This window comes from Hypanus sabinus, chromosome 6 (assembly GCF_030144855.1).
Source record: "Hypanus sabinus isolate sHypSab1 chromosome 6, sHypSab1.hap1, whole genome shotgun sequence".
Classification (NCBI taxonomy): Eukaryota; Metazoa; Chordata; class Chondrichthyes; order Myliobatiformes; family Dasyatidae; genus Hypanus; species Hypanus sabinus.
In genome coordinates, this window is record NC_082711.1 from 90,144,675 (window position 1) to 90,164,848 (window position 20,174).

Below are 20,174 nucleotides of genomic sequence, written 5' to 3' on the forward strand. Positions count from 1 at the left end.
TGTTGCGTGATTTTCAGCTTAGATTCCTCATTAAAGTTGGAATGATGCCAGTGCCCACCTCTTCCTCCTCAGTGCACCAGAACCTTGCCCTTGTGCAGCTCTCCTGTCAGGTGCAGAGCAACAACAAGATGCTGGTTGAACTCAGCAGATCAGGCAGCATCTGAGGAGGAAAATGGACCGTTGGCATATCACTGGACTGAAAGATAGAGAGGAGGTGGTCAGTATAAAGAGGTGGAGAGAGCTGATGGAGTACCAGCTGGCAGATGATAGGAGGATCTGCGTGGGGGTTTGGTGGATGATAGGAAAATGGAGAAGAGGGAGTGGCATCATTTAGTGGCAAAACCCATAGAGTCATCTGTCCACTTCCCTCCACAGATGCTGCCTGACTCGCTGAGTTCCTCCAGCATCTAAAAATCTCTTGTGTACTCAAGAAATATAAGCTGACCGTGATGAAAGATGAGTGAAAAGGCAGTGTTGCTAAAGGCACCCCATCAGTTGGTCTCACCGTAGAGGATTGTTCAGTTACTAATGCTCTGGATGGTGGTAGAAGTAGTGAGGCTGCAGGGGCAGATGGCAAGTAGCAGTGATCTTACAAGTAGCAGCTAATCTAATTTGATATGCCCAATTGATCAGAGTACAGAAGATGGGTTTGTATTGTGGATTAGGAAGCCTGCCAGCATGCCCATGTTCAACATGAAGGAGCTTGGATGAACCTGGGGAACAACATGTACAAACCATCCTTTCTGATGCAGAAGTGATGGCCCCCTGCACGGACACAGAAATGGACCCAAGGATTTGTTGGTCCATGCTCAGCTTCCACTGTGGTGTTTGCAGGCTTCTGGCTGTCGCAGCAGAAGCTTGAGATTTCCAATGTGCTTGGTCGGCCTCCGGCCATGCAAATTCTACCGCTAATGGCTGTTGTGGCAAGTCTACTGCAGTGGGGTTTGCAGAGGCTTATAGTCCTCAAACACTGCAGCAGGTTACTGGGATTGCTGAGGGGCAAGGAATGAGAATGCTTTGGTTGAAACCCTGCATTGGGACTCAATGGAAGATGTTCCTGGTCACATATCTACTCTTTCCTCTCAGAAAGACAGCAGTGGTGATCCCATCCCAATGCAGGTCCCACTGCCAGTTGCCAGCTCACAGTGACTGCTGCCCCCAGTGCCCAATCTTGCAGTCTGCAGTCAGATCTGTCTCCTCCTAACCAGGGACAAAACCCCTTGCAGTATTTCATTCCCAATGCTTTTTCTCCTCTAGGATATTATAAATTACAGTAGGGTTGATTCTGGGGCACCAAAATGAGTCTTTGACCATTTTCTGCGTTCATTAATAACTTTTCTGTCTCCTAGGTCTCGTCCTCCGAGCTCAGTCCCTTTGTTCTCCTGCCCTGACAGAAATAAAGTGAACTTCATCCCAAAAGGGACAGCCTTCTTTCCTGTGAGTATTGTCAGCCGACCTTTATTTTCCACCTCTGACCTGATGCTGAAGAATTCATCAATCTCTGGCTTCGGTCCCAGCCTAGCATCCAGCACTGTGATTGCTGAACAGTTTTCATCTCAGGTCTCATTTTCACCTTTGTCAGATGACACCAGCACAATGGACACTGAGGCCTTGGTGCAGCAGCCATCACATCAGCAGCAGCAGCTCCATGAGCCTCAACCTGAAGAACTCTCCTCTGCTCAGAGCTTTGTGATAATCTAGCCCCCTGCCCCCTGAGGTGGAGCAGGCCTCTGCCCTTGTGTAGGGGTAGTCTATATATCTGATTGTCTGCATGGAGTATCACCTGCATTCTGAACAAAGGTCTTAGAATTTTAGCATATCTTACACCGTTCTTGGCAGGGATAGAATTCCTCTTTTTGGGAATGTTTGTGAAAAGCAGTGTTGCTTGCAAAGCACATGCTTTCAAAAAAGTTGTTTAAATGCAGACTATGCATAACATGGTACATTTGGATGGATTAGTACTATTGTCGTGTATTCCGTTCCATCTTCTACAGTAAGAATAAGCTCTATATATTAAAGAAAAAATGCCTGTCTAAAAGATAGAAAAAAAATAGATGTTGTGTTGCGTTATGTCTAATGGAGAAAAAAAATATTATGTTTACAAACAAACCAGGTTATTTATGTTTATAAATTCTTGTAACACATACAATGCAAAAAAGTTTAAAAATGGCCACAACAGTTGCACAGTGCCCACCCAATGGCCTAGCTTCAGGTACTTCAGTTGAAGTCTAAACTCAGGTAATTTGGAATGTATATCCGCATAGGATTTTAATGAATTTGTGGCTGAACAAGCTAAGGGGGAGTCTAGGTAAGCATCTCTCTTGCCTTCCTTTTTTTTGTACATTAACCTTTTCTCATTACATTCCACTTTCTTTAAACAGAAGTGCATTCTAATCCGGGGCAGACCTGGATGGGGGTGAATGTTAAAGAACCAGCATTACTGTGATGTCTGACATCACTTGTTTTAGTGAATGTTTGGTCAAAAATTGCATAAACCATTGTTTTGAAAAGTATCAGCATTTTGTATGACATTTCGGAATTTAAGAAAATAAAGTTTCAGGTGTTGAAGACTGTTAAGCTGTTTAAGAATACAGTATGGTGTTGTATACTGGGCTGTATCTAAGAAACATTCCATGTCGCGAAGAGTTCTCGATGATCAAATGTTTAATTCACATAACCGGGCTCTTGTGTTAGAAAAGTTCCCTTTTCTATCTGTTAAGTTTAGAATTGGCAGATATACAAAGTAAAATGCTATTACAACGATGAAGTAAAATTAATGTTTAGTTTCTCATCTTGACCCCACCTTTTAGGTTAAACCCCTCGTTTGCACAATTTCCTGAGACTACTGTTAGGAAGCTTTTTCCCATATAGAGTATTTTAAAACAGTGGAAACTTAGCTAGTATTTAAGAAAATGTACTTTGGTACAGGAATGTGATGGACTAAGGTTCAGCATAGCAGATGATCCTTTTAGTATTAAATTCAGTGAATGACTCCTGTATTTTGAGAAGTGTTACACTGGAACTGATGAAGCAAACAAGAACCTGGGACTCAGTCAAGTCCAGAAATAAAAGTTGCGCCTGAAACTGGATTTTTACCACTGTAAGTTGATAAAACTGATGAGCTACCTATCTGTGAAAGAGAGAGAGAGATAGAGAACATTACTGGGGAACACTGTGTCTAAAACCCCTTCTAACTTATTTTTTTCACCTGAGAAACTAGATATTAATTTTTATCAAACACTGTTGCAAATCTGTTCTGATTATGATCTTTATAAAGGTTTTGAACCAAATTGTTTGAAATTAGCTGAACTTAAAAAAATGTAAATCAAAAACATTTTATTGGTCTGTGTCCTACATCCAGATGTAGAAATTTTGTTTGTCAAGTGCATTGTTTAAAAACTTGTTTGAAATTTTGTACATAGTTTTGCTGTTATTTCTAGCCACTGTGCTAAACAGTATTTATGAGTTGCCATGCAATGTTACTTTAAATAATACATTGTGTGGCTTTTGTTTTGTATTTTTTCAGTATATAGATTTTGTCTTATTTAAAGTAAGGTTGTAGCAAAGAGCATGAATAAAAACTAACAATTTTCTAATAATATTTGAATTATGTGGTTTTAATTGGGGGATAACTCCAGACTGCATCAGTAGAAGGACTCAGATTGAAACATTTATTAATGAAATATTTCAAGCCACGTTAAAGGTGCTACACTACAACACTTCAAACCTATGTGTAGGTTCACGTTCTCCTTTTCAATTCCCTAAACAGGTTCACATTATTCCATCGAATGAGTTTTACATGGTCTAGCATTCTATCCTGCAAACATTTCTTCCCTTTAACAGTATAAATCACTGCAATATCTGCTCCTATAGGAAATAAAGCAGGAAAAGGTCATTCCATCCTTCATGTTGCCTCCAGAATCTTTAGAATACTCTACTTTAGGGGGCTTGTGGAGGGTCAGCCATTAATTTAATTCAAAACTCAGATCCATATATTTCTGTATAATAGAATCAAGATTTGTAGAAATAGTTAGGAAAACAGCATTGAGGTAGGAGATCCACCATTTTGTGTAGTGGAACAGGTTTGAGGGGCTGAAGAAAGGATCTACTCCTCCTACTCAAATTCTTATGCCCTTTGATAATATTTAGTTCCCCCATCACTTTTTTTGGGACTCTACCTTTACAAAAAAATCCTGAATTAATCGCTTGTATGACTGACAAGAAACAATTGAAATCAAAAGCAGTTCACCTTGCAGAGTGCTACAAAACATAGTAAGACATTACGTACTGTAAGTGCCTTGTATAGGCAGGTCATTTATGAGAGCAACTTGCCAATCAGAAATGAGCCTACTTCCTCACACACTTTGCAGTGTGTTTGAAGGATAACCGTCCTTCCATCATGATATGACTTCAACAATTATGAGTTTTAATCTGATTTTCTGAATAGGTTAAATATTTTAAAATGAAATGAAATGTGTTAGTACAAAATATTAAAAGCTATGTAGCTACTTACACAAACTCTAGAAATCTGTAAAGAAAATTGGTAGAGCTAGCCTTGACACTGTGGATCCTAAGTCTTTAATAGTTAAAGGTCACTCCAAAATGTGCAAAATCTGACTTGATCTTCAGTCTTCTTCATGATGGTTACGTTTGAAAAGGGATCTATTGTTTCGTAATGGTGAAATCATGACTAAATCATGCGGTTTATGATGTGAATGATCAAGCCCTGTTTCTGAACAACATTGAAAGTAAATTTTCCATTAATTTTTTCTCTCTTCTAGTACAGAGTGTTCTGGGAGGGGTTGTGATAGTTTGAGCCAGCCAACCAATTCTTACATAGAAACAAGAGACAGGTATTTTGCAAGGCCAATGGCTACACCATGATACACTATCAAAAATGTAGACTTGCCTACTTTGTACTGCCCTGTACTTCAGCTGAAAAATACCATGCCATTGGACCCTTCTTTTCAAGTGAAAAATTCATTTTACTGGTTGAATTACACAGAAACACAAACTTGCAAAGAATTGGCATCACTGCTACACATTTATCTTTATCCTAATAATTATTGAATAGAAGACTCCATTTTCTATCTTTGGCAATTTGTACCAGAATGTGATCCAATTTGGATTCAACATTGGCTTTGTGGGAAAAGCCAGAAAGTGGTAGTGGATGGTTGCCTCTCTGACTAGAGGCCTTTAATTATTGATGTGCCATAGGGATTGGTGCTGGGTCCATTGTTGTTTGTCACCTTCTGTACATCAGTGATCTGGATGATAATGTGGTAAACTAGATTAGCAAATTTGCAGACGACATCAAGATTGGGGTGGGGCCTACTGGACAGGGACGAAGGCTATCAAAGCTTGCAGTGAGGATCTGGGCCAGCTGGTAAAATAGGGTGAATATGGCAAATGCAATTTAATACAGACAAGTGTGAGGTGTCGCATTTTAGGAGGAGAAACCAGGGTACGTCTTGCACTGTGAATAATAGTGTACTGAGGAGTGTTCTAGGTCAATGGGATCTGGGAATACAGATCCATCATTCCTTGAAAGTGGCACCATGGATAGGGTGGTAAAGAAAGCTTTTTAGCACATTGGCCTTCATAGATCAATCTATGTAGTACAGGAGATGGGATGTTATGTTGAAGTTGTATAAGACATTGGTGAGGCCTAATGTGATAATTGTATCCAGATCTGGTCACCTACCTACAGAAAAGATATCAATAAGATTTCAGAATCAGATTGATTAACACCTGGACCCTCTCAACTTTTCAGAGTACAGAGAAAATTTACAGGGATATTGATGGGTCTTGAGGAACTGAGAAGGTTGAATAGGTTAGGGCTTTATTCCCTGGAGCGCAGGAGAATGAGAGGAAGGGTATAGGTAGGGCAAGTGCAAGTGTGGGTTAAGGGTGAAAGCTGAAGTGTTTAAGGGGAGCACAAGGAGGAGCTTCTTCAGTCGGGAGAGTTTGGATAAGTACATGGATAGGAGGCTTATGGAGGTCTATAGTGCAGGTGCAGGGCAATGGGACTAAGCAAAGTAAAAATTTGGCATGGACTAGATGGGCTGCAGTGCAAGTTTCTCAATGACTAATTGATTTTCAACAGGCTGTAATGTCATGTGCTGTTTATAGTCACTTAGGGTCAAGAACAGATTTCTTTTAAAATTGGTTCGTTGGAATGGATTATGCTGTTGGAGGAAAATTGAATGACAGTATAACTTACAGAAATTTGATGTAAAATTAACTTTGAAGTTCTGGTGCTTTTCAAAACTCTAAAAGCCAATTTTAAATACCTGCCCTCAACCTTGGCAGAGACTGCAAAAGTTTAAAGGACAAACTTAGGGAGCATGGAAATAGTTGTTGCAGGACCAGAGGAAAGTGGTAGAGCCAACTTCATATTCATATTGCTCATCTGAAAACTATGTTGGGTGCTGAGAGTCCTTAATATATATTCTGTGCTTCTCTTGAACTGCAACTTCCTGTAGGTTGGCATACTAATGAGAATTTTTATCAGAAATACAATAGTTTGTACAAAATTTGGGTGCAAATTTATTATCTAAACTTCTTAATGTATGGTGTGAACATTAAAATTTTATGATATATTAAACTGAAGCAAGTCTGGAGATACTTGTATTAACGTACAGCCTTCAAACTAATTTTTATCCAATAAATCGATAATCCTCCCTTCTCATTCCAATTTGTGAGTTTGAAACCCATCATTAATTCAAATTTTGATTTCATTTTCAATTAGAAATTCTCACCTTATTGGAGTGAATGCAGTAATTTATAGAAGGCTTAAGATAGGCTGGTGGTCTCAAAGCTACTTTACATGGTATCAGTGATTGATACTTGTAGTCTGTTACATCAACTGGCTAATTTCCAAGTCACTCGTGCACAGTGCCTCTTATAGAACTTGATGGATTTCAATTTGCTGCTGAAGACTGTCTAGCTAACCGTGACCGCTGTTCACTAGGCATTGTCACTGGCATTTCTACTCAGGGATATTCTTTCATTTGGTCAGAAGATCTACCCAATCTTGATAGCTGAAAAAAAATTTAATGTAAAATTCACCTGAATATAGAGTAGCACAACTGCCTCAAAATATGCGATAGCATCAAAGGAAAGGAAGGGGAGTTGGATTAATTCGTCCTCTTCATAAAGTCTCCTATGGCTCACTTACAAATTGTGAGTTCATATTTTACACAGATAAGTGTGCCAAAATAAGGATTCATTAAAGGGTTTTGATGAAATATGAATGAAATGGCAGCTCACCCACCAACTAAGACTAATGAATTGTGTTTTATAGTGTTTTCATAGTTCATAGGGTGTACTTTCCCAGATTGCTTGGATTTGCCAGGCTACGGTTGATCTCACCCTGAGGTGCAGCCTTGTGCTCAGCACAGTGCTGACGTTGGGGCAGCTCTACCGCCTCGGTGGGCCTGATGTCACCACTGGCACGATAGCAGCTTGCACAGATTTCACAGCTGTCTGGCCAGGAACCTGCCTGCTGAAGCTGCACTGCATTAGATCTGATGTCACCACTGGCTGGAAGAAATTGGCTTCTGAGAGCATGAGAGAGAGATTTTGTGCGGTGTAATTAGGGCAGTTTGAATTGCTTTTGTGCTGTGTTTTTGCACATTTTAGTTTTAAGTTTAGCCTTCATTTTAAACTTGCTTAAATTCATTCATAATTATTTTTCCAGAGGGTCTGAAGACATTTTTTAATGCTTGTGAATGTCAAAGGTAAGTCAGAGACGTCCTTGGTCTAAACATGGATAGAAGAGCTGAATTTCCAAGTTGAGGTGATAACTGTCTGCCCTTGACATCAAAGTAAACGTGTGACAGCTTGACTGACACCCTGCCCACTAACTACAAGGTTCCCTCCCTGTACCACCATGCAGCATCAATCAAATATCCCACCTTCTTAGGCGGGTTAGCATTACCTAATTTCAGATTTTACTATTGGGCAGCTAATATTAGATATTTGTTATGCTGGTTGAAAGATGGGGGTGGATCTTCTGGCCCTTGTTGGGTGAGTTTAGAAACTAAATCGGTATCAGCTTATGCTTTGGGTTCTATTTTAGGGACTTCTCTCCCTTTTGCTCTTTCTAAATTGCCGAAACGAATTGACAACCCGATAGTTAAACATACATTGCATATATGGTTTCAATTTCGGAGATTTTTTGGGTTGACTCAATTCGTTTTAAATAGTCCTATTGTATCTAATTGTTTTTTTCACCCTTCCATTATAGATCAAGCTTATTCAGCTTGGAAAACTAAGGGATTACTAAGATTTTCTGATTTATTTTTAGATAATTGTTTCATGTCTTTTGAACAATTATCCAACAGATATAACTTGCCGAGATTTCATTTTTTTAGATATTTACAGATTAGACATTTTTTAAGTTCTGTACTCTCTACGTTTCCAAATTTTGTGCCTTCAGATACTTTGGAGAGTTTATTTGAATTAGACCCTTTTCAAAAAGGGCTTATTTCAAAACTTTATAATATAATTATGAAGATACATTCAGAGCCCCTTTATAAGACTAAACAGGATTGGGAAAGAGAGCTTAGTTTTAGTATTTCTAGTGAGAATTGGGATAGAATTCTTCAATTAGTTAATACATCATCGTTATGTGCCAAACATTCACTAATACAATTTAAGGTTGTACATAGGGCCCATATGTCCAAGGATAAATTAGCTCATTTTTACTCTCATATAAGTCCTATTTGTGATAGATGTCATTCTGAAATTGCGTCTTTAACTCACATGTTTTGGTCATGTTCATTTTTGGAGAAATATTGGAAAGATATTTTTGATATTATTTCTGCAGTTTTGAATATTGATTTACAACCTCATCCTATTACCGCAATTTTTGGTTTACCAATGTTAGATTCACAGCATTTATCTTCTTCAGCCCGTCGAATGATTGCATTTCTAACTCTGATGGCTAGAAGATCTATATTGTTGAATTGGAAAGAAATTGATCCTCCCACTGTATTTAATTGGTTCTCTCAAACTATGTTATGTTTAAATTTAGAAAAAATTAGAAGTGGTACTTTTGAGACTTCTATTAAATTTGAAAAGTTATGGAGACCATTTATTCAACATTTTCATATGATGTAATATGACCCTGTGCCAAGTACATTTGATTTCCTAGCTTTTAGCTTATGTATTTTGAGAGGACCGGAAGTGACGGCATTGATGAATACTTATTTTTGTGAGATAGTATAAACAGCCCACTTTTTTTTTCTCCTTCTCTTTTGTTTGTTTTTCTTTCTTTTATATTACTTATTAGTTATAGTTATTAGATTAGATTAGTTAGTTTTGCATTATATAAATTTTTTTTTGTTTTTTTTTTCTTTCTTTTTTCTGTTTTTTTTATATTATACATTATGAAATATTTAGATTTACTATGTCCATACATATATCTTATGGCTTATGTCTTGGTAAACTCATTTATATTGTAACTATTATGTATGTTTTTTTTTCATATGTAATGGAATGTGTATGTTGGTAATTTCTTTATCAATATATCATCTGTATTCTGTCCATATTACTAATATTAATAAAAAGATTTAGAAAGAAAAAAAAAATCCCACCTTCTTAAGGGCAAACCCCTCCTCTCCTCAACTTAGTCAAGGGTAATATACACTGGGCTTGTGTGCAATGCACGTCCCCAAAAAGGAAATAAATAGGTAAAAATAACGGGCAGCTGTGATAGCAGATGAGTTTGGAAATTGCGCGGGGTGGGGGGGATGCGCTCTCTTGAACTCATTCTGGAAACCCACTTACACTGACAGGCTCTGTGCTCTGGTGCATGATGCAAGGTGCTGGAAAACTGCCTGGGATTTAAGCTGACAGGACAGCCAGGAAGTACTATTGGGATGGTGGCATTTCTTCCCCGTTACTTCTCACAGCATTTTTCTAAGAAAAGCTATCTTTTATTATTAATTATTTATCACTTTATATTAACTTAGCCATGTGTACAGCTATTACCAAACCAATTAAATTCAAGCTAATGCAGAATAGACTGGCTGACAGCTGGTGGGTCATCTGTCCACCATTTGTAGCTAAAGTATGTGTCAGACGTCCACATATTTGGCCAATGGGGTCAGCCAAGAGGCATGGAGGGGGGGAAGACGCCAGCGCTTATAGGCATCTGCTACGCCATTGCATCAACTAACAAGCTGAGTAGCACGCTGAGGAAAGGGGATGATGCTCTTTGATGCCCTTCAGCATTTTAATGATGTCACTGACAGTAAGAAAATATTTGAATGACTTTACTTTGTTTTATTATTACCTGTTCATTTTAAAAAAAGTTTTAAATTTTGTTTCAGTTTTATTTGATTACTTAGGAGCTATTTAAGAGTGGTTCAAAAGACTGCGCGACTGTCAAAGACCGTCAAGGTGTCTGGGGCCTTGTCTCAGGATCCAACTACTGGGCCTGATTGCCAATCGTAGACACTCTGACTCTTGGGGTGTCAGCTCATTAGGTCCTTTGTATGAACGAGTGGTAAATTTAAGTGTGTGTGTATTAACTTCCTTCCCCATAAATCCTCAGCACAGAAAAATATTGATTTTTTTTTCCCTCCATTGTTCTCCATGCCCTCAATTGCCTACTTCACTGGTTAATTTTCTTCACTGCAAGCTGCTGCATATCCCTACAGTAACTTGTATTTGAAGAGTAGTCCCATCATGCCTAATGCGCTCAGGCTTCAGTGATATCAAATAAGACATCTAATCCAAACCAGGTGGAATAGGTAACCAGGAGATAACTCAAAATAGTTCTGAGCATCTAGACTGTGCAGGAAACAATGACTTGGAGAGGTTTAGGAACTAGAGGGGTGATTTTGAAGAGATTCCAGGAAACTGGATGCAGGGTGGTACGCAGTCCAGGAACAGAGATTGGATAGTGTGGGGCACTTGTAGTGGAGCTTGGAATGAGATGGACCATCAGAAGGGTGAAGGTGAGAATCTTGGAATTTTCTTATCTCGGTCATAGTTTTGGCCATCATATATTACTCACTTATAACTAACCCTGAGAATGTACTTTTGAGTGTTCTCAAACAGATGCTGTTTTTCTGGTGAAGCTACTCCGAAGTTCCTGCTAAGAAATGAGGATTTATATCAAGTCACGTTAAGGGCATTGATATATTAATTGCTTAGGAAGGTCAGTGTCTGGAAGGAGAACTTGCAGGTGTTGGTCTACCATATACCTACTGCCCATTGACAAAGTCAACGTTTATTTGGTGGATTGATCCCAATCAAGCAGGTTGCTTTATCCTAGATTTGAGTTGTTGAACTAGGAGTTTCCTTGAACACATTTCATCTAATGGCATCAGACTTAAGGACATGTGGAGTGACTCATCATACAAGCACTTTTGGTGGATCTGCCAGAAATTGTAGTATTGGTTGTGACGAGTGAATACAACCATGTCAGGCTGTTGTCTGACATGGAACCACTCTCGCAATTTAGTCAACAGATCCCTCAATGCCTGCGATTTCTCAATGTCAAGGGTAAGACAAAGGAGTACATACCAATCCTCTTAGAGGGATCAGAAGTGGAGAGAGTGGGCAGCTTCAAGTTCCTCAGTGTCAAAGTCTCTGAGGACCTAACCTGATCCCAATATATTGATGTAGTCATAAAGAAGGCAAACAGCGACTGTACATTCGGAGTTTGAAGAGATTTGGCATGTCAACAAATACACTCAAAAACTTACATAGTTGTACCATGGAGAGCATTTTGACAGGCTGCATCACTGTCTGGTATGGAAGGGCTACTGCACAGGACCTGAAAGAAGCTGCAGAAGGTTGTAAATCTAGTCAGCTCCGTCTTGGTTACTAGCCTACAAAGTACCCAGGACATCTTTTGGGAGCGGTGTCTCAGAAAGTCAGCGTCAATTATTAAGGACCTCCAGCACCCAGGGCATGCTCTTTTCACACTGTTACCAAGTAGGAGATGCAGAAGCCTGAAGGCACACACTCAGCGATTCAGGAAGTTTCCTCCCCTCTACCATCCAATTCCCAAATGCACATTGAAGCTTTTAATTAACAGTATTTCTGTTTTTAAAATCTATTCAATATACATTATTTATTGATAATTATGTTTATTTAATTATTTTTTTCTCTCTTCTACATCATGTATTGCATTGAACTGCTGCTGATAAGTTAACAAATTTCATGTCACATGCCGGTGATAATAAACCTGATTCTGATTCATTAGATTGTTGGTTGCGTTTGATTTTTAGCCTGTTACAAGGAATCCCCAGAGTTTTTGAAGGGTAGTTAAAGAGTCCGATTTGTGGGTGTGGATCTGAAGTTACCTATCGACCAGATTGGGTAAGGATGAGTTTTCAAGGATAGTAATTTCACAAAGATAAAATAGCTTTGCTATCTACTGTAGTTGCATTTGTTTGGTCAGCAACTGACAATGACTTGGGAAACAATAGTGTTACATAACAAGTGCCTTCAGCAACCTTATTCAGAGATCTGATTTCACTTTCTTGACTCTATGTAGCAATCTACCTGGCAAAATAGGGAAAAGGGAATTAGGAATGTAACTGAAATTAGTTAATATGTACTTTGAAGATACTGAAACAATCCAGACAGTATTCTTTGTTGGAACAGTCTATTTTAATCTGATTAATTACAATTAACAATGAGGCACTTTTGATATATTCACTTTAAAGATCTGTTCTGCAGACATCCAGGTAAGATCCTCTGAGGAAAGATTTGTGTTAATAATTTAGTCAGACATCTCTGAAATATAACATCTTAATGACGAGTATTATTAGCTAACTGTGATATTGCAAAATAACTTGCTTTCTGAGCAGCAAGACAGTGCTATTACCACAATGGCAGTCCTTTTGCAATTACACAAAATCCTGCATGAAAATAAGTTTTCAAGGCAATCACCATTTAGGTTACTTTAAAATAAATCCTGACTTCATAATTTTTTAAATATTGTGTAATTTTTAAATTTTTACTAGTGCAGTTTTTATGTTGTTTTACAGTCTAGTGTAGCCTTGTGCTGTCTCACATAGTCTAGTGTAGTTTTATGTTGTTTCTTGTAGCACCAGGGTGCTGGAGGAACATTGTTTTGTTTTTACTGTGTATTGTATCAGCGGTTTATGGTCAAAATGACAATAAACTTGACTTGACCTGAATTAAGGAAGTTAAATGTAACTAACATAGACAACTGCAAAATGGTCATGTGTTGAACTTGGAGAAAACTCAAATTGCCATTAAATACATACGAGAAATATATCATTAAGTCTTTGTGATTTATTTAACGATCATCAAATTCAGAAATCTGAGCAATAAATCTTGAATAATTATTATATTTTTAATGTTTCATAATTGTAACCTTACTAACTTTAAAGCAGTTTCGAGGTTTTAAATCTTGACCAAATAGTTGTCAGCTTACTATTGCAATCAAATTTCTATTTACTGAAAATCACTGTTGTCTATAAGTGGTCAAATCATGTTACAGCTTTGTGGCATGTAAAAATATTAGATATTTTATTAGCCCACTCATCAGATAATGACCCTTAAATTTTGGCCAACTACAGAAGCAATCATATGTGGCTTGATGTGACGTGGAGGAAAATGATGGAAGGCAACCAAAGCAATCCCAAGGTATAATTTTTTTTTCTAAATGTTGAACGTATTGCCAAGTAAACTTTTTGGGAATATTTAAGTTTGTTCAGAGAGGCACATGAAAGAACAAGCATTAGTAATCTAGTAGCTCAGTAGTTTTGTGAGCTCATTTGAGTTCTTCAAGCAGCAAGTTAAGGTCATCAGTTGGGCAAGTCCAGGACATGCATCAGTGCTGCATGATTGAGTTGCTGTGCAAAGGACGTTGTTACACCAAGACCCCTGTGTAATGCTTTCATTTTATTTCCAAACTGCTAGAAACGCTATGGTTGTGATTTTAAAGGTAGGGTGATTAGGAGTATAACTAAAAATGGTTGGTATGTAGTTTGAGGCTAAGGGTCCATATCAGAAACAAACAATTATAGAATAAGTATTTTTTTTCCCAATACTTGTCTGTCTGTCTTTAGGATTTCCCAACATTGAACCACGAAAGCTTAGGATGTTTTTGACTTCAGCATTGGGTGCAATGGAGATGAAATACAAGGTTTGAGAGAGGAATTAATATCTTGACAACTGATTACTCAGCTGTAGAATTGTATCCTGGAATTAATGAAACAAATAGCACATGAAGAAGAAAAAAGTAATTGTAAATATTATTTTATTTTCACAACTGCAAAACAAAAACTCCATTTCAAGCAAAGACCCCAAGAATATGTGAAATTAAGCATTGCCTTAGAAAGCTTTTTATATATAAAAATGTAGCCTGGTAACGGCATACAGTTTATAGTGACTGTAAAATGTATTCACCACCCCACCTCTGGACGTTTTCATGTTTTATTGTTTTACAACATTGAATCACAGTGGATTTAATTTGTTTTTTTTTCCCCAATATTGATCAACAGCAAAAGACTCATGTCAAAGTGAAAACAGATCTCTACAAAGTGATCTAATTAATTACATATATAAAACACAAAATAAATAATTGCACAAGTATTCATCCCCTTCAAGTCAGTATTTGGTAGATGTACCTTTGGATAGGTCTCTATCAGCTTTGCACATCTAGACACTAATTCTTCTCCATTCTTCTTTACAAAACTGCTCGAGGTCTGTCAATTTGCATGGGGATCATGAGTGAATAGCCTTTTTCAAGTCCAGCCACAAATTCCCAACTGGATTGAGGTCTGGACACTGACTTGGCCACTCCAGGACATTTACTTCGTTGTTTTGAAACCATTCCTTTGTAGCTTTGGCTTTATGCTTGGGGTCATTGTCTTGCTGGGAAACAAATCTTCTCCCAAGTCACAGTTCCCTTGCAGATTGCATCCAGTTTTCCTCCATGATTTCCATGTATTTTGCTGCATTCATTTTACCCCCTACATTCACAAGCCTTCCAGGACCTGCTGCAGTGAAGCATCCCCACAGCGTGATGCAGCCACCACCATGCTTCACAGTAGCTATTGTGTGGTTTTGATGATGTGTAGTGTTTTGGCTTACACCAAACATAGCATTTCATCTGACAGCCAAGAAGCTCAATTTTGGTTTCATCAGACCATAGAACCTTCTTCCAGCTGGCTTCAGAATCTCCCACGTGTCTCCTGGCAAACTCTAGCTGAGATTTCATGCGTTTTTTCAACAGTGGCTTTCCCTTTGCCATTCTCTAATAAAGCTGTGCCTGGTGAAGCACCGGGGCAACAGTTGTTATATGTGCAGTCTCTCCCATCTCAGCCACTGAAGCTTGCAACTCCTCCAGAGTTGTCATTGGTGTCTTGGTGGCCTCCCTCTCTAGTGCCCTTCTTCCACAATCACTCAGTTCTTGAGGACTGTTTGCTCTTGGCAGATTTACAGCTGTGCCATATTTTTTCCCTTGGAAATTTTCTTGTATCCATCTCCTGACATGTGCTTGTCAATAACCTTTTCGCAGAGTTGGCTGAAGTTTTCTGTTGTCTTCGTGGTGTATATTTTGCCAGGATACTGACTCACCAGCCGCTGGACCTTCCAGACACAGGCGTATTATATTAAAACCAATTGAAACACCTTGACTGCATATGATGATCTCCAATTAACTAATTATACAACTTCTAAAACCAAATGGCTGCACCAGTGATGGTTTGGTGTGAAGAGGGTGAATTCTTATGTGCTCAATTATTTTGTGTTTTATATTTTAAATTAATTTAGATCACTTTGCAGAGATGTTTTGCATGAAAAGTATTTTCCTGTTGATCAGTGTACAAAAAAACCCAAATTAAATCCACTGTGATTTTGTGTTGTAAAACAATAAAACATGAAAACTAAAAAGGGGGGGGGGGGGTTAATACTTTTTATAGGCTCTATAGCTTATTATTTAGAATAATCTTACTATTGGGATTTTATAAAAGAACCAATTGAAGTTACATTGCTATTTCACACAATCTTGAAAATGTATTCAGAAAATAAATAATACATCACATAGTGAATGGAAAGGCTTAAAAAAAAAATCGGTTCTATCTTACAAGCTGACTTTTTTGTGGAAACAAATAAAAAATGCAATGTAATCTATATCATTTTAACTTTAAAATAAAATTTCACTCGGTTTATAACGTTTGATCCTTTGAAGCAAACAACAGTGTGAGAGATAACAAAAAAGAAAAAGCACTTGAATCAAATTCTTAATCCTTGCTAATGGCAATAGATCCAGAAAATATATAAAACAATGTAAAATGCACCAATGCTTGCCTAAAATATGATACTGTTGTCAATGGAGCCTAAGTTGGTAGCATTTGACAACTATCAAATTCAGTACTTTGCAAGTGTGGTGAAGAATTCAGACAAGCAAGACCTCACTCACATTTGATTCCCGGTCTATGCAGAGAGCCAATCACAATTGGGTTGACAGTAACGTTAAGAGAATTTGCTTGTGCCTCAAGGTCGGCAAGGAAAGGTCAGCATTTCCAGTCATTCACCAGAGATTACAGTGGTGAATGTCTATCTAGCTCAGTTGCGTAAATATTTTTATATTTTATAAGGCAAGAGGCTGCTGTTCACCCCATTGATGTTTCTATTCTCACTAATATTTCTCTGATCTATTCTCTATCAACTCCCTTCCCAATTCATAATAATCAGTTAATCTACCAGAACATCTTTGTGCTAACTCCACTATGGATGGTCCCAAGTCTGTTTGCAAATGGAGGGTTGACATGAGGCTATCAACCGCATCCTGTAAAAACCCAGCGCTACAAAAACACCAACAGAATCTCCAAAGACCTCATCCCTGGGAGAGGAATGATATACCAAGAAAATGGGCTGCACCTGAGGATAACTTCATAGCCTGCCCTAGGACAGAGGACTCTGGCGAGATGCTGTTGGCAGCCATTGCTTCAGTAGGGTTGATGGGCCTAACTAATTAACATCACAGGGAAAATGTACTAATACTACCACAGACAGCCCCCAAGATCTGGATCAAACCCAGGTCCCTGAGCTATGATACCTTGTGATTGAAATTTTTCACAACCAGGGTTCTTTGTCAGAGGACAAAGTCAATGAAAGAAGCACTGTGTCACAACAAGTAAATGTAATTATTCGAAGATGTTCATAATCCTACATTTTAAAAAAATCAAGCATTTTAAAGTCTGACAGTTAAAACTTCCTGGTATCTAACCCCCTTCCTTCTCAGTCCAGAAACATCGATTGTTTATTCATTTCCACAGATGCTGCCTGACCTGCTGAGTTCCTCCAGTATTTTGAGTGCGGTTGCAGTTAAAACTGTTTATGCTTTTCTTTTGAATTCTAGATGCAACTCTGCAGTCCTCCTGACAGCCTGGGCTGGCTACGTTTGCTTCCAATTCTTGCTGTATTCCTTTCCTGGTACTTACCTAGAATGTGTGCTGGTGAGTCAGGCAGCCCAACAACACATTCTTGGGATGTGTAAACCAGCTGTGTGTGGATGCAGAGCTTTATCTATCATCGTTCATGTATTTTGATGAGAGTCCTGAATTCATATAGTTAGCCTATTTAATGTAGAACCTGTTCACTCAAAAGAATATGAAATGATGCAGGAAGATTAAGGAGAGATAATATAAATCAGAGGATATACTTTTGAAGCAAGTGTAGGATCAGACAAGTTACAGAAGCTCAGGGTTACAGAAGACATAGGGTAATGGTCAATGTGGCGTATTCTCGGCTGGAGGTCTGTGACTAATACTGTTGAATGAGGATCTGTAGTGAGACGTCCACTAATCACCTGGATGAAAATGTGTCTCGTGGATTAGTAAACTTGCCGATGGTTTTACAGATACCATAGAAGACTGCCAAAGGATACAGCGGAACATGGATCAGTTGCAGATATGGGTGGAGAATTGGCAGTTGGGAGTTTACCCTAGTCAAATTTGAAGAGTTGCACTTTGGAAGATTAAATGTAAAGGAACAGTACACAGTTAGTGGCAAGACTCAATACAGTGCTGCCGAGTTCAAGTCCATAGTTCCCTGAAATAGCATGCTCACCTTTATTAGTTGACAAATTCAGCTCAAGAGCAAGGAAGTTATTTTACAGCTTTATAAAACTCTAGCTAGGCCTCTGCTGGAGTACTGGATTCATTTCTGATTGACCCATTATAGGAAGGATGTTGAGGCTTTGGAGAGGGTGCAGAAAAGGCTCACTAGGCTGCTGCCTGGATTAGAGGGCATGTGCTACGAGGCGAAGACGGATAAACTTGGACTGCTTTCTCTGGAGCAGTGGAAGCCGAGAGGAAACCTGATAGAAGTTTACAAGTTTATGAGAGACATAGATAGAATAGAAAACAATGAACTTTTTCTGAGGGTTATAATGTTTAATACCAGGCAGCATCCATTTAAGGTGGGGGTGGAGGGCAAATTAAAGGGAGATTCACAGGGCAAGATTTCTTTTACCGAGTGATGGGTATCTGGAGTGTGCTGCCAGGGGTGGTAGTGGAGGCAAATACAATAGAGGTGTTTCGGAAGAAAGAAGATATGGACATTGTGTAGGCACAAGGGACTAGTTTAGTTGGGCACTTGGTGGCTGGTTTAATTAGTTCAGCATAATACAGTGGGAAAAAGGGCCTGTTCCTGTGCTGTAATGTATTAAAGCTGTTACAATTGCTTTAGGGATCATTGTCTTTCCCAAGGATTATTGTACAAACAAGAGAGATTTAAACATTTACAAGTTGTGATTATGTCTCAGTCAGATTATGTTATGCAGTTAGAACTCCTGAATACTGAAGGAAGGATGCCTGGGCTTCAGAAGATGCAGAGAAGATGTGCTAGAATGTAGATCAGGAAGGCTGGACTTCAATGTTAATTGCTGGGTGAAGCTGCAATAATTTTCCTCAGGACAAAAGTTTGATTATTAGAAATATTCAAAATTAACGATTTTATTTTGTAAAATGGATTTTGTTTCACAAAATAAATAAGGAGCGGACTCATCAAACTTGAAATAATTTTGGAATTAAGGAATGGTGAGGTCTTATAAAGCACACTTGTGATCAGTAAAACACTACATCAAAGCATTACAGGAGAATATTCAATAGGATCACACAAAAAAAAGTGACTGGATATACACTTTAAAAACCATAGAGCAGTGGAGAAAGAGATGGACTAAGTGGGTAGCTGTTGGAAAAGAAAGAATGAATACAAGAAACTGAATGGGAGTCTCTTATACTCCCCGGAAACACTGTACAAATCTTGGAATGGGAGATGAATTGGGTTTAGACATCCCCTGTGATAGCAATGGCAGATAATATCACTAATATTTCACACTAAAATAAGAACAACAATAGTTTTTTTCATTTAAGAAAAGATACAAGCCAAATTTTGACTTCCACTTAAAACTCTAAAATGGATTCAACTAATGGCCATTAGCCTAATCATGTTAAAATTCATTAAGAGAAGCTAGTTATAACTAAAGATATTATTTTTAATTTGTACAAATTGCAGATGAGAATACTTATGAAATACCGTACATGATCTATGAAAGCCTGACAAGCATGTCCCTTTAAAACACTGATGGGTAATAATTTCTTTTGCTAGAAGGTGGTGAATCTGTGAAATTCATTGTCACAGATGTCTGTGGAGGCCAAGTCATTGGGTATATTTAAAGCAGAGGTTGATAATTTCTTGATTAGTAAAGGTGTCAAAAGTTATGGGGAGAAGGCAGGAGAATGGGGTTGAGAGGGATAATAAATCAGCTGTGGTGAAATGATGGAGCACACTCAATGGGCCAAATGGCCTAATGCTGCTCAAATGTCTTATAACCTTTGGTCTTAAAAAGACATTGGTATTACAGATGGATTAATCTATGATGTGGGAAAGATTTAGAGCTTTTTTCATTTAACATACAGTAAATTAGAAATTACTTCAATTTGGTTTAGATTTTACCAAACTAGTATTGATATTTACAGATTGGCGTAGTTAAATCGCAATATTTTGGGGCAGAAATGACTTTACCCTTTTTTGTACCTAGCAATGCCATGACCCATTACTGAACTATTCCCACAACCTACGGACACACTTTCAAGGACTCCTTATAGAAGAACCATAGAACATTACAGCTGAGAAACAGGCCTTTTGGCCCTTCTTGGCTGGGC

At 38.3% G+C, this 20,174-nt stretch overlaps 2 protein-coding genes across 3 annotated transcripts in view; one reads left to right on the plus strand and one right to left on the minus strand.

The window, feature by feature from the left end:
• Window positions 1–3,593, plus strand: part of glcci1a (glucocorticoid induced 1a) — a 216,998-nt gene extending 213,405 nt beyond the window's left edge. The window contains exon 9 of one of the 2 annotated variants that reach the window (XM_059972598.1): window positions 1,350–1,486. Coding sequence is in view for 1 of the 2 variants with exons in the window: in XM_059972597.1 (XP_059828580.1) it covers window positions 1,350–1,701 (352 nt within the window). In the remaining variant the exon portion in view is untranslated. Of the gene's footprint in view, window positions 1–1,349 lie in introns of both variants that reach the window. The other variant, XM_059972597.1, reaches the window with a different exon arrangement.
• Window positions 1–20,174, minus strand: part of ica1 (islet cell autoantigen 1) — a 139,962-nt gene that overhangs the window by 7,854 nt on the left and 111,934 nt on the right. The gene's annotated exons all lie outside the window — the stretch shown is intronic.